Source organism: Mustelus asterias, chromosome 20 (assembly GCF_964213995.1).
Source record: "Mustelus asterias chromosome 20, sMusAst1.hap1.1, whole genome shotgun sequence".
NCBI classification, from domain to species: Eukaryota; Metazoa; Chordata; class Chondrichthyes; order Carcharhiniformes; family Triakidae; genus Mustelus; species Mustelus asterias.
Window position 1 is genome coordinate 31,762,695 of NC_135820.1, and position 12,734 is coordinate 31,775,428.

Consider the following 12,734-nt stretch of genomic DNA (forward strand, 5'->3'; position numbering starts at 1 on the left):
TAAAATTATTCAGGGTGAGGGATAGTGCATCTGATGTCCTTGTTGTGATAATCCTCATTATGTCCCCTCATTATTTGCCAACCAATAAGAAGCAATCTATTATTTACCCATAAAATCTTTCAGAATTCTGAACTTGTATGAACCTTTCCCCTCAACATTGTGTTCTGCATAGGGGTGGAAGGAGGTCAATGCATTTATTTTTTGCTTTATCTATAACCTCATTCATTTCTTTCCATGCTTCTTGAGATTTTTAAGTGTATCTTGTAGGAGCATGAAGTATTGGAATAATTTCTATTAAAACCTCTGAACCTAATCTGTCTTCCTGGGACTGGGTGGAGCAAAAATGGGTGGGGACATCATACTTAGTTCCATTATTGTAGAGCAGGAAGAGACCATTTGGCCTGTTGTCTATGCCAGCTCTTTGAAAGAGTTATCTAATTAATTGCAGTCCTCTGCTCATTCTCCTAGCACTGCAGATTTTTCCTTTCCACAGCCATTTCCATTTTGAAAGTAACTAATCTGCCTGTGTCACTCTCGTTCAGGGTGGATTAGCACTAAACATCCATCTTTTGTGGTTATATTATATCTGGCACAAACTTTGGCTCATCAGTTGTTGTTGATAAATCTGCTTCCCCAACATTTTCCTTTGGAGTTAGAAAGAAGAATTTCTGCACTGCAATATTTGTCCTGTCTCTATTCTCTCAAACCCAAAATGTTAACAATTACATGCTGATTGAATAGAGATGTTTTTAATAATTGTGATGCTCAGGTAACCACCAAATTCTGCATTAACAGCTGGAACAAATGATCTCTGATTTATCTTAATGTCTGCACTATAGAGCCAGTCAAATTTAAATAAAATGTTCATGTGTCAAATAACTAAACTTTTTTCCTTCACTTTATTTTTGCCACCTCTTACACAAAGCACCGTACAGACATTTAACAGTTTTATATATAAGATATAACACTATACAAAATGTAGATACATCAGAGACAGAGTTGTGGAATACAAAACTAAGTAAACTAACAACTGCTAATTGGATGACAAAAATACTGGATACAGGGTATTTAGTCACAGAAAAACACCAAACAAAATATTTAACACCAAGGAGCAGAAAATCAACCAACACGTTATGAGGCATTTCCAGTTTGTACCTTAATTTAATTCTGCATCCACCTGCCTTTTTTAAAGTGTTCTGATCGGCTCCGAGACACACACTTCCTTATATTTAATGAAAAGAGAATTGTAATTGTTGATTCATTATCTAATATAGCAAAATACTTCAGATTTTTGTATGAATCATTAAAATCTACTACATTTGAGACTATTTAAAAATCACTAAAGTGCATTTCAAACATAGTTCCCAATATTATTGGTTTCCCTTAACATACAGAGATAGGTGTGACAAGTCCTCGTGTAATTTTAGTTTAAAATGTTTGGTAAAAGCTAAAGGCAGACAGGAAAGTATACATGTCCTTAAGTCAAGTGTGCAAGAAACCCAAAATATGTCTTTGAGTATAGATGGAAATAATGTGCATTCATATATCACTTCTTGCCCACTTAGTGTCTCAAATACTTAATGTAGGGAAACGAGTGATTTTGCTCACAAAAACATCCTACAACACAAAAAAATGACAATCACCTATTTTTGTTGCTGGCTGAGGGATAAATGTCAGCCAGGAGAATTCCCCTGGCTTTCAGTGCAATTGACATTTTTAATTCCAGCTCTTTACTGCTTCAAACAAAAATGCAGTTTAGTTTTCAGAAACACAGATCATAATTGCTGTTAATAAGTCAGGTTCCCTGCTGAAACTGGATGTGGGCATTTTACATGGAGTCATCTTAAACAGGAAATCTGTCCAGGTGAAATGAAACTGGCAGCACAAAATGTAGTTGGAACACTGGAATTGTAGGAGAAAAAAATTTTGGGAGAGCAAAAAAAATTGTAAAAAGTCAGTCCACCACAGGTTATATTACATTAGCAATAAAAAGGAAGCCAGAATACAAATGTAAATATTTGTATATTAAGTATTTATAAATTATCTTCCATCATTCAATTGACTGGCCTCACTATAAACACAAACTGATATCTCCATATTAAAAATGTCATGTTTGCCATAAAAAAATCCTCTGATATTCTATTGATTGAAAGTTCAAGTTTGGCTGTCAGATGCCAAAGTGGTGTCTAAGCTGCTCCTTTTACAGTCACTGTTGGTTCTTCCACTGTGGAGAGTATTCTGTCTTTCTGCCTCTACAGCTGTATGTATTTAAACATGCAGGAAGCTGTCTTCGTAATTCATATTGGTCAGGGTCAACTGAAATAAGCTGCAAAAGCACTTTCACATTCAATTTCCCCGAAAGCCAACGCCTCGTGTTGGGGCTGTAGCTCCATGGGCTACAGCAGCTTTTCATTACTTCACTCAAGGGACAATATTTTCAGGTGAGCCTAAACCATCATGATGTCAGGCTATTTCAGTAATGAAGGTATTAACAGAGGCCAATCCTCTCCTTATTGAATGTCTACAGTTAAGGCCAATTACAGCCCCAATTGAGATCACTTGGGAAATGAAACCTGGTGCTATCCTAAATCAATATTGCTTAGTACCAAAACCTGAATGTATTTTCTTCCTCTTGGAATAAAAGCTTCCAATGTGGTATTCTGCTGCCCCCACTGCCCAGCCAACCCAGTTAGACTCTGTAGAAAAATTATATCCTGGAAGTTAATTATGAAGAACAAAATGTACAACAACTTGAGAATTAGAAGCAAAGTTTAGACAAAGCACATCAATAAATGGACTATGAACACCACATCACTGCAAAAGAGATGCAATATATGTTACTGAATAGCTCCCAAGATGAATATTGCAATAGTTCAGCAGTTTTCTATCAGGAATTCACCCAGAATTGCAAATTTAACTAAAGAACATAGACATCATATTACATTCACATCAGCCTGTTGTGTACTGCCAAATGTGTCCTTTGAATCAGGAGAGATTAAGATTAGAATCTTATTATAGAGTGAGTCACCAGTACATTTTGCATTTAGGATGCACTGCACAGTTTTATAGGTGCATCAGGAGAGCTATTTTCTGTGATACTAATCAAAGATGCTGCATACAGTACACAAGTAGAGCTTGTTTGACTAAACTTTGGTTCTTTTTAACATTCCTGCAGATATAAAACTATACATTTTAATAAAACCGCTAAAAGATTTCCCAGAAAAGCCCCCTCCATCCCTCATTAAGCATCAAGTTGTGCCTAATTCACTCTACAAAATCTTTAATAAGATGTTCTTTAAGACTAGGTTGGTTTGAAACATCTATCCCAGCTTCTTGGACTTGCTGGAGTTTGGCTTCAGATTTACGTTTGTCTTTAGCTATTTTCCAGGAGAGCCTGATATTAGAATGAAGTAAAGGCACTAGTAATGGATGATTTTCCTGGTTGTCTATTGTCTGTAAGGCCTGTTCACAGTAAGCCTGGGCCTCTTCCAAACGATCCAGTTCTTGGTAACAAACAGAAATAGAAGCTTGAGTGAAAAGTAAGTGCTCAGTATCCCAAGAGCACAGCTTCTGCTGTAGATGAAGAGCATTGATCAGTGTCTGCATAGCATCCTCACACATACCCCCACGCAATAATCCCTGGCCTGCTTTTAAATCTCGAAGATAAAAAAACTCCAGGAAATCTTTGGACCTGCAAATGTCTGCAATTGAGTGGATATGCTGCAGATACTGTTCAAATGCCCGGCTGCGTTTGGCTATGGTTTCATGTGTGAAGTTCCTCCGGATTATCTTCTTTGGAAACACCACGTTGCCCATCTCCTCTTTGAAGTGTTTGTGGAGTTTCTCATTCAATTTTGCAAAATCCGTGTAACGCCGAATAATCAGTGCCTTGTTATCGTCAAAGCTGCCTGACTTTATCACATGTATGGTGTAGGCCTGTGGGAAAGGGAGGATATCTGTTAACTGTATTTTTAAAAGGCACATGCTACAATCTTTATCAATGAATGATATATTTGCAATGCATAAGGTGTGTTTGCAATGCCTGTCCCCAACACACACACTGATCACTCATTGCTATCGGTGGTACTATGGAGTTAGTCCAAGTCTCACTCCATGGACTTGCACACAGAATCTATGCTGACTTTGCAGTGCAGCTCTGAGCGTTATCTGTACAGTTTTCATGATGATGCATTAAGTCAAGACCTCTTCTACTCCTTCAGGTAGATGGAAGAGGTTCCAAGCTACTGCTTAAAGGTGAATTCTCCCTGGTGTCTTGGCCAATGTTTATCCCTCAATCAATAGCTCAGATTATGTGGTCAATATTGCACTGCTGTATATTGGGCCCTGCTGTCTGAAAATTGACTGCCAAGTTCCATGCCAAACAACATGTTACAAAAGTACTTCATTGGTTGTTAAGCATTTTGGAACATCATGGAGTCGAGAAAGCACTTTATAAACACAAGCTGTTCTCCTTTTTCATCACTGCAGCTGGATTCCAATTAATTCCCTCAAACATTTGATATTATCAAAGTGCAACCAGGCACTTAAGGCACATCAGGCTTTATAGCTATAAGCTAATATGTTTTTAATGTGGCTCAATGTTGATTCAGGAGTTTGTTACTATTTCGACACAGGGAAGAACAGTTTATGCTGTTTACAATCAAAATTTCCAATTTCAGACACAAAGGAAAAATGTTTGATTTTAAACACTGTGGACCTGTCGACTGGAAACAGGCTAATAGTGTGACGTCCATTTTCAAAAAGGGGAACAAAGCAGATATGGGAAACTCAGATCCATTAGTTTTACTCCCATCCAATGTCAAATAATGGAACTGATCATCAGAATGAACAGCAGTGAAGAAGGCAGCTGAACAGAAGGATTCTCACAGCCCGGCCTCCGATTCCACTGAGGAAATGACAACCCAAGTCAACTGTGGTAAATTTACCTTGCTGTGAATTTAGACTTCCCAAAAGACATTTAATTGACTTCCAATGAGAAAGGTTTCCAGTTCAGCTGAAAAAAAACCTACTGAAGAATGGAAAACAGTGGGCAGTGGTTTTTTTATTTGTTTATGGGATGTGAGCATCGCCAGGTGGGCCAGCATTAATTGCCCATGCCTAATTGCCCTTGAACTGAGTGCTTTGCTAGGCCATTTAAGAGTCAAGCAGTGACAGATTTCCTTCCCTAAAGGACATTAGTGGTTTTTACAGCAAAAATGCTTTCATGGTCATTGTTAGCCTTCTAATTCCAGATTTCTATTGACTTCAACTTTCACTATCTACAATGGTGGGATTTGATCCCCAGGGCATTATCCTGGGTGTCTGGATTACTAGACCAATGACAATACCATTATGCCTCCCTGCAAAGACTAATTATTAGATTAGGGGTACTGGTGAGGCCGGCACTCAGTGGGATGCCCTAAAGATTAGTGTTGGAACTAATAGTGCTTTTAAACTACATCAATAGCTGGGGGGGGGGGGGGGGGGGGAAGGAGCTTTACAGACCACCCGCCCTGCTCCCCCATCCCCACCCCACCACCCCATATAGCACCCAGCAGCAATGTTTTCAGTGAGGGGCATGTAGAAAGATAAGTGGATTACCTTCAACCTTCATGCCTTCCCCATCATCCCTGATCCTGTCCCAATAATATGCAGAGGAGGAATGTGGGTTAAGATACCCACCAGGCTGCCAACTCTTAGACCTGCCAGGGTCCTTAACTGCTCAATTGAGGACCTCGGTCCTCCTCCACTGCAATAATATGCTGGGTATCAAAAGGCAGGTGAGAAGACCATTTTTTCACCAAAGGTTGGTGAAAGGGCAAGAGGTAGGAGGTAGACGGGAGCATCCCCCTAAGATTGTACCCACCCTCATCCCCTTTCTGCCTCCCCGCATGCCCTCCAACCCCTCCTCCCCATTCCCTCCCTCTCTCCCCCCGCCCCTCCATGTTGATGTTAATTGAAAGGATGTCCAAACTTGGAAACACCAGTTCATAGCAGATTTTCTGCACAGGATCGGTGTAAGGGGCCACATGCGATACCCTGTGAGAATAGGCCTAGTAGTAGTGACATAGTATAACGCTTATTAAAGATTATAAGTAAAGACCAGTTCATAGTTACCATATTGTATATGATTGAGTATTTATTCTTGGCAACATCTCTTCTTGGTTCCTTCCACAAAACGGTTGACAATTATGGGTGGAATTTTACAAGAAAAAGTCTAAGTGTCCAGCTAGAGTGAAAAGGGGAGAGTTGCAGATCTGTTTTTTGGGTGAGGTTTTACTCCCAATCTTATGCAATTAGTGCATGATGAAATGGACTGGATTGTTTCTAGCTACGACAGGCAGTGGGTGGAGCTGAACTCACCAGCCAGCTTGATCAACTCACCAGCCAGCAGAGGGAGCTATTGCGAATGTGCAGAACTCTGTGGCTGCACATGCACAATTCTGACAGCAGAGGTCTGACAGAGAGAGAAAGAGATCTATCAGGCCTCTGCTGCTGCAGTCAGCCTCAACCCAGCACGCACCCCCCCCTCACAATTGCAAGGCCTCCCTTTAGGTCCCGCCCCAGCACTAGTGCCAAGGTGCCCAGTAGAATTGCAGGGGACCTTGAGGTCCTGGTAAGTTAAAACAAAAGTTGAAAATTCTCAGGGTCATGGATTGGAAGAGAAATCTCTCCAGGGATATAATTGGGGCCCAGTCGGCTGCGTGCCCTTCTTGGCCCAAGGCTGCTGCTGAGATGTGCTTCCTTGTAGCTGATCAGGGCCTGCCATTGACAAGATGCTGGTGGCATGGTACAAGATCCTTTAGAAGGACCTTTGGTAATAGAAATTGGCTACCATCTTGGGATGGGACCACATTGAGGAGCCAATCCAACCTGATACCTCTGTGATTTTCCCAGCCTTCCGGGTGTCAGTAAAAATCAATGATGATCAGTCCAATTTGCGGAAGACACCAAACTAAGTAGGAAATTGAACTGGTCAAAATGGTCAAAATATGGGCAAAAATAAGGAAATCTTGTGTAGAAATAGCGAATGAGTTGGAATAGCCAAGGACGAGATTGACAGAGACCCACAAGTCTTAGTGGGCTCCATACTCAAGTTTTGCAGAGTGGCATTCAACAAAGGCAATAGAATGTTGATTTACATAGTCAAAAATGTAGAATATAAGTGACAGGTAGTCTTAATCAAAATGCTCAGTGCTTTCGTTAGATCAGACTGATCACGGTGTCTAATTCTGAGAAAGAGGGAATCAGGTACTGAGGCACAGAAGAGCCATCAGGAGAGTCACAGAGGTTTATAGCATGGAAACAGGCCCTTCGGCCCAACTTGTCCATGCCGCCCTTTTTTTTTCAAACCCCTAAGCTAGTCCCAATTGCCCACGTTTGGCACATATCCCTCTATACCCATCTTACCCATGTAACTGTCTAAACACTTTTTAAAAGACGCAATTGTACCCGCCTTTACTACTACCTCTAACAGCTTGTTCCAGACACTCACCACCCTCTGTGAAAAAATTGCCCCTCTGGACCCTTTTGTATCTCTCCCCCTCACCTTAAACCTATGTCCTCTAGTTTTAGACTCCCCTACCTTTTGGAAAAAATATTGACTATCTAGCTGATCTGTGCCCCTCATTATTTTATAGACCTCTATAAGATCACCCCTCAGCCTCCTACGCTCCAGAGAAAAAAGTCCCAGTCTATCCAGCCTCTCCTTTTACTCAAACCATCAAGTCCCGGTCGCATCCTAGTAAATCTTTTCTGCACTCTTTCTAGTTTAATAATATCCTTTCTATAATAGGGTGACCAGAACTGTACACAGTATTCCAAGTGTGGCCTTACCAATGTCTTGTACAACTTCAACAAGACGTCCCAACTCCTGTATTCAATGTTCTGACCAATGAAACCAAGCATGCCGAATGCCTTCTTCACCACTCTGTCCACCTGTGACTCCACTTTCAAGGAGCTATGAACCTGTACCCCTTGATCTCTTTGTTCTGTAACTCTCCCCAACGCCCTACCATTAGCTGAGTAAATCCTGTCCTGGTTCAATCTACCAAAATGCATCACCTCGCATTTATCTAAATTAAACTCCATCTGCCATAGAGCTCAGTAACACACGTAACACCGCTTTGTCTCAGCCTGTTTTTCTTTTCTGAACTTAACCCCATTATGAGCTAAATTTTAACTTAAAAGTAACACATTCTATCAAGATCTTTTTGTAGTGTATTTGTGAGAAATCCTGAAACATAACAAAGTTACGAATATTCAATGTTCTGATAATGCTGGTTAAGCATGCACTGTGTAAAATGAATCAATGGAAGGAACATCTTTTTGGAGTGGTACTACAATTGGATTAGAGATGTACACTCTGTACCGGGATCTGTGCTGTTATTGAGGCTGCTGCACTTCTCCGAGAAAAATAACACGGGATCTGTCGTCACCAGCACAGCCTGTTCTCCTATCAAAAAACAGCCTTTCCACTTAACACATGGTCTGAGATTGGTGATATGTGACCTTGTATTTTTCCTTTATTCAGATCTCATATGGTCTCAAGAGTATGTATAGGTCTGACTGCACATGAATAGGTTTGCTCCCTAGTGAACGTGCAAGGATGAAACACCTTCTACAGCTTCTCTTTAACCTAATGAAGTACTGTCAGGTTTTCACTCCGTTTCTCCTGTATTTATTAATGATTTGGATGACGGGATAGAGATCTATATTTCCAAGTTTGCCAATGACACAAAGATAGATGGCAAGGTAAACAGGGTAGTTGGAAGTGTAAAATTAGAAAGTGTACATCTTTAATCTGGGGCAGCACGGTAGCACAGTGGTTAGCACTGCTGCTTCACAGCTCCAGGGACCTGGGTTCGATTCCCGGCTTGGGTCACTGTCTGTGTGGAGTTTGCACATTCGTGGGTTTCCATCGGGTACTCCAGTTTCCTCCCACAGTCCAAAGATGTGCGGGTTAGGTTGATTGGCCATGCTAAAATTGCCCCTTAGTGTCCTGGGATGCGGGGATTAGCGAGTAAAATATGTAGGGATATGGGGGTAGGGCCCGGGTGGGATTGTGGTCGGTGCAGACTCGATGGGCTGAATGGCCTCTTTCTGTACTGTAGGGTTTCTATGATTTCTATGATTAATCCAGTTGGAGTACCACTCCAAAAAATGTTCCTTCCATGACCAGGAACTGACAACAGAGGAAACAAAGAAACAAAGTACATGCCCTACCATTCCTGTAATATGTTGAAACTAAATGAACAACCCCCTTCTCATGCACCAAATCCTTACTTTAATCTTTCTCCTGAAAGGACATAAAGAACCTTTGCATTCTAGTCTTCTAGTCTTTCATCATTAAGAAAGTACTCTGATCCTTTTTATGTTCTCAAGCAGATAACCTCATACTTACATCGAAATTCATTCAGCACAGTTTTGCTCATTCCATTAGCATCTCTCTAATATTACACTTCCATCTACCCCGCTCACCTTACCACCTATGTTTGTCTCATTGGAAAACTTGGAAATATGGATCTCTATCCTGTCATCCAAATCCTTAATAAATACTATGAACAGTTTGGGCCCCATCACACATACCGCTAATCATACCACTCAGCCAATTTCCTAACCAGGTCAATAATCTGCCTAATATTCAACAGTTTCAACTTTAGCTAACTATCTCTTCCGAGGGCTTCTGGTAATCCATAAAAATAACATTTATAAACATTTTCATGCTGTAATGACATAACTATGTTAGGGGTTGTGGGTTTTAAAAAAGTAAAAGATGTGGTTTGCATGTAAAACTAAAAACCGGAGCATGTGAAACACCCCAATAACATCACCATCAAATCATCTGACTGGCTATTAAAGCAATCATGCAACCACTTAAAAATATAACACATGCCAACATGTCTCCTCTTCAAAAACGTCAATCAGGTTCATCAGACATGACCTACCTTTTACAAATTTATGCTGGCTTTCCCTGGGCAGCTGGAAATTTTCAAAATGCTCACTCTAGTGGTAATAATAAACTTGAGTAATTTCCCAACAACAGATGCTAGGCTAACTGTCCAATAATTCCCTGGTTTCCTCTCTAGCCTTCCTTTAGTGGTGGAGTGGCATGTGCAGTTTTCTGATCTAAAGGAATGATTCATGATTAGCCAGAATTTTAGCAGATTATAATTAAGGGCATCTGCAATGTTCTCAACTACTTCCTTTAATGCCTTGGGATAGAACCGATCAGTCTAGGAGAGGTATCATTGCAACATTACCATTGTCAGTTTTTAATAAGTGTATATTGCTCTCAACATCCACTTTTTCCTATAAGAACATAAGAACTAGGAGCAGGAGTAGGCCATCTGGCCCCTCGAGGCTGCTCCGCCATTCAATAAAATCATGGCTGATCTTTTCGTGGACTCGGCTCCACTTACCCGCCCACTCACCATAGCCCTTAATTACTTTACTGTTCAAAAATATATCTATCCTTGCCTTAAAAACATTTAATGAGGTAGCCTCACCTGCTTCACTGGGCAGGGAGTTCCACAGATTCACAACCCTTTGGGTGAAGAAGTTCCTCCTCAACTCAGTCCTAAATCTGCTCCCCCTTATTTTGTGGCCATGCCCCCTCGTTCTAGTTTCACCTGCTTCTTTCTTATTTATTCCCTTCATAATCTTATATGTTTCGATAAGATCTCTCCTCATTCTTTTGAATTCCAATGAGTCTACTCAGTCTCAGTCTCTCCTGATAAACCAACCCTCTCAACTCCAGAATCAACCTAGTGAATCTCCTCTGCACCCCCTCCAGTGCCAGTATATCCTTTCTCAAGTAAGGAGATCAAAACTGTACACAGTACTCCAGGTGTGGCTTCACCAGCACCTTATACAGCTGCAACATAACCTCTCTGTTTTTAAACTCCATCCCTCTCGCAATGAAGGACAAAATTCCATTTGTCTTCTTAATTACCTGCTGCACCTGCAAACCAACTTATGTGATTCATGCACAAGGACACCCAGGTCTCTCTGCACAGCAACATGCTGCAATTTTTTAACATTTAAATTACATTCCATTTTGCTGTTATTCCTACCAAAATGGATGACCTCACATTTACCAACATTGTACTCCACCTGCCAGACCCTTGCCCACTCAGACTATCTATATCCCTTTGCAGACTTTCAGCATCCTCTGCATACTTTGCTCTGCCACTCATCTTAGTGTCATTGTGAATTTTGGCACACTATACTTGGTCCCCCCAACTCCAAATCATCTATGTAAATCGTAAACAATTGCAGTCCCAACACTGATCCCTGAGGCACACCACGAGTCACTGATCGCCAACCAGAAAAATGCCCATTTACCCCCACTCTTTGCTTTTTGTTAGTTAACCAATCCTCTATCCATGCTAATACATTACCCGTAACACCGTGCACCTTTACCTTATGCAGCAGCCTTTGGTGCGGCACCTTGTCAAATGCCTTCTGGAAATCCAGATACACCACATCCACAGGTTCCCCATTGTCCACTGCGCATGTAATATTCTCAAAGAATTCCACCAAATTAGTCAAACATGACCTGCCCTTCATGAACCCATGCTGCTTCTTTCCAATGGAACAATTTATATCCAGATGTCTTGCTATTTCTTCCTTGATGATAGATTCAAGCATTTCAACCTACTGGAATTTTAAAACAATTGTGTTGATTTTGACATCCCTTGCAAGTTTCTATTGCTGCTCTTTTTTTGTCATTCTTACTGTTTGTTTTGTCACATTTTGCTGTTTTTTTACACATTCCCTTTCACCAGTGTTTGCGCTATTTTGTGCATTTTTTTCTGTTTGTTCTTTTAATTTATGTTGTCCCTGGTTGCTTTTTCTTTCACAAATAGAGCTCTTACCTCTTAGGGGTATAAACTGGTCCTGTATGACGTTAAAACCTTTTTATGAACACTTACCACTGATTAGTTATTTTTATCTTTTAATAGATTTTTCCAGTTTACTATAAATAGCCTCTATGTCATATCTGGAATCTTGGAAGTCTTGAATCACTGGTACTATTGGCAGTCATCCTTCTTTAGGCTACCCCTGACTTGGAACTGCAGATTGGCAATGAGTCATTTAAAGTAACATTGTATAGCCACTCTCTAGCATTTTCCTTTCTGCGTTAATGAACAAATCTAGTACCATTAGAAACTGCAGGAAACCCATTTGTATGATTGAAGGGGGACTGAATTCATACAGCATTATGTAATCAGCCTTTTGTGACCCAACCAACACCTAGTACTGTTGCCTAGATCTCTACAAAAACTTTGACACGCGAAATTGCTCCATCTGTAATTACAGATTACAGCACTCTGTGAATGAACAGATTCTTTAAAACAAGTTACCTACATGACTGGTGGGTGATTCATGGAAAACATGTTAGCTCACACACTATTTATACAAGGTTTCAAAACTTCAGTTGTTTATAAGAGTGTGCCTGTAATCTGAATTTTAAAAAGGATAAAATAGACTCCATTGGCAGCATCATTAAAGCTGCTTCCAAGATATTTCCGCTTAGGGTCATTAGTTCATAGAATCATAGAAACCCTACAGTGCAGAAAGAGGCCATTCAGCCCATCGAGTCTGCACCGACCACAATCCCACCCAGACCCTAACTCCATATCCCTACATATTTTACCCCCTAATCCCTCTAACCTACGCACCTCAGGACACTAAGGGCAATTTTAGCATGGCCAATCAACCTAACCCGC

The 12,734-nt window shown here is 40.7% G+C and overlaps 1 protein-coding gene across 1 annotated transcript in view; it reads right to left on the reverse strand.

Annotated features, from left to right (window-relative positions):
• Positions 1-881: 881 nt before the first annotated feature.
• The window catches only part of snx21 (sorting nexin family member 21), a 38,979-nt gene continuing 27,126 nt past the window's right edge, over positions 882-12,734 (reverse strand). Inside the window, exon 4 of the mRNA XM_078236391.1 lies at positions 882-3,936. Within this exon, the coding sequence (XP_078092517.1) occupies positions 3,265-3,936 (672 nt within the window). The 3' untranslated portion in view covers positions 882-3,264. The remainder of the gene's footprint in view (positions 3,937-12,734) is intronic.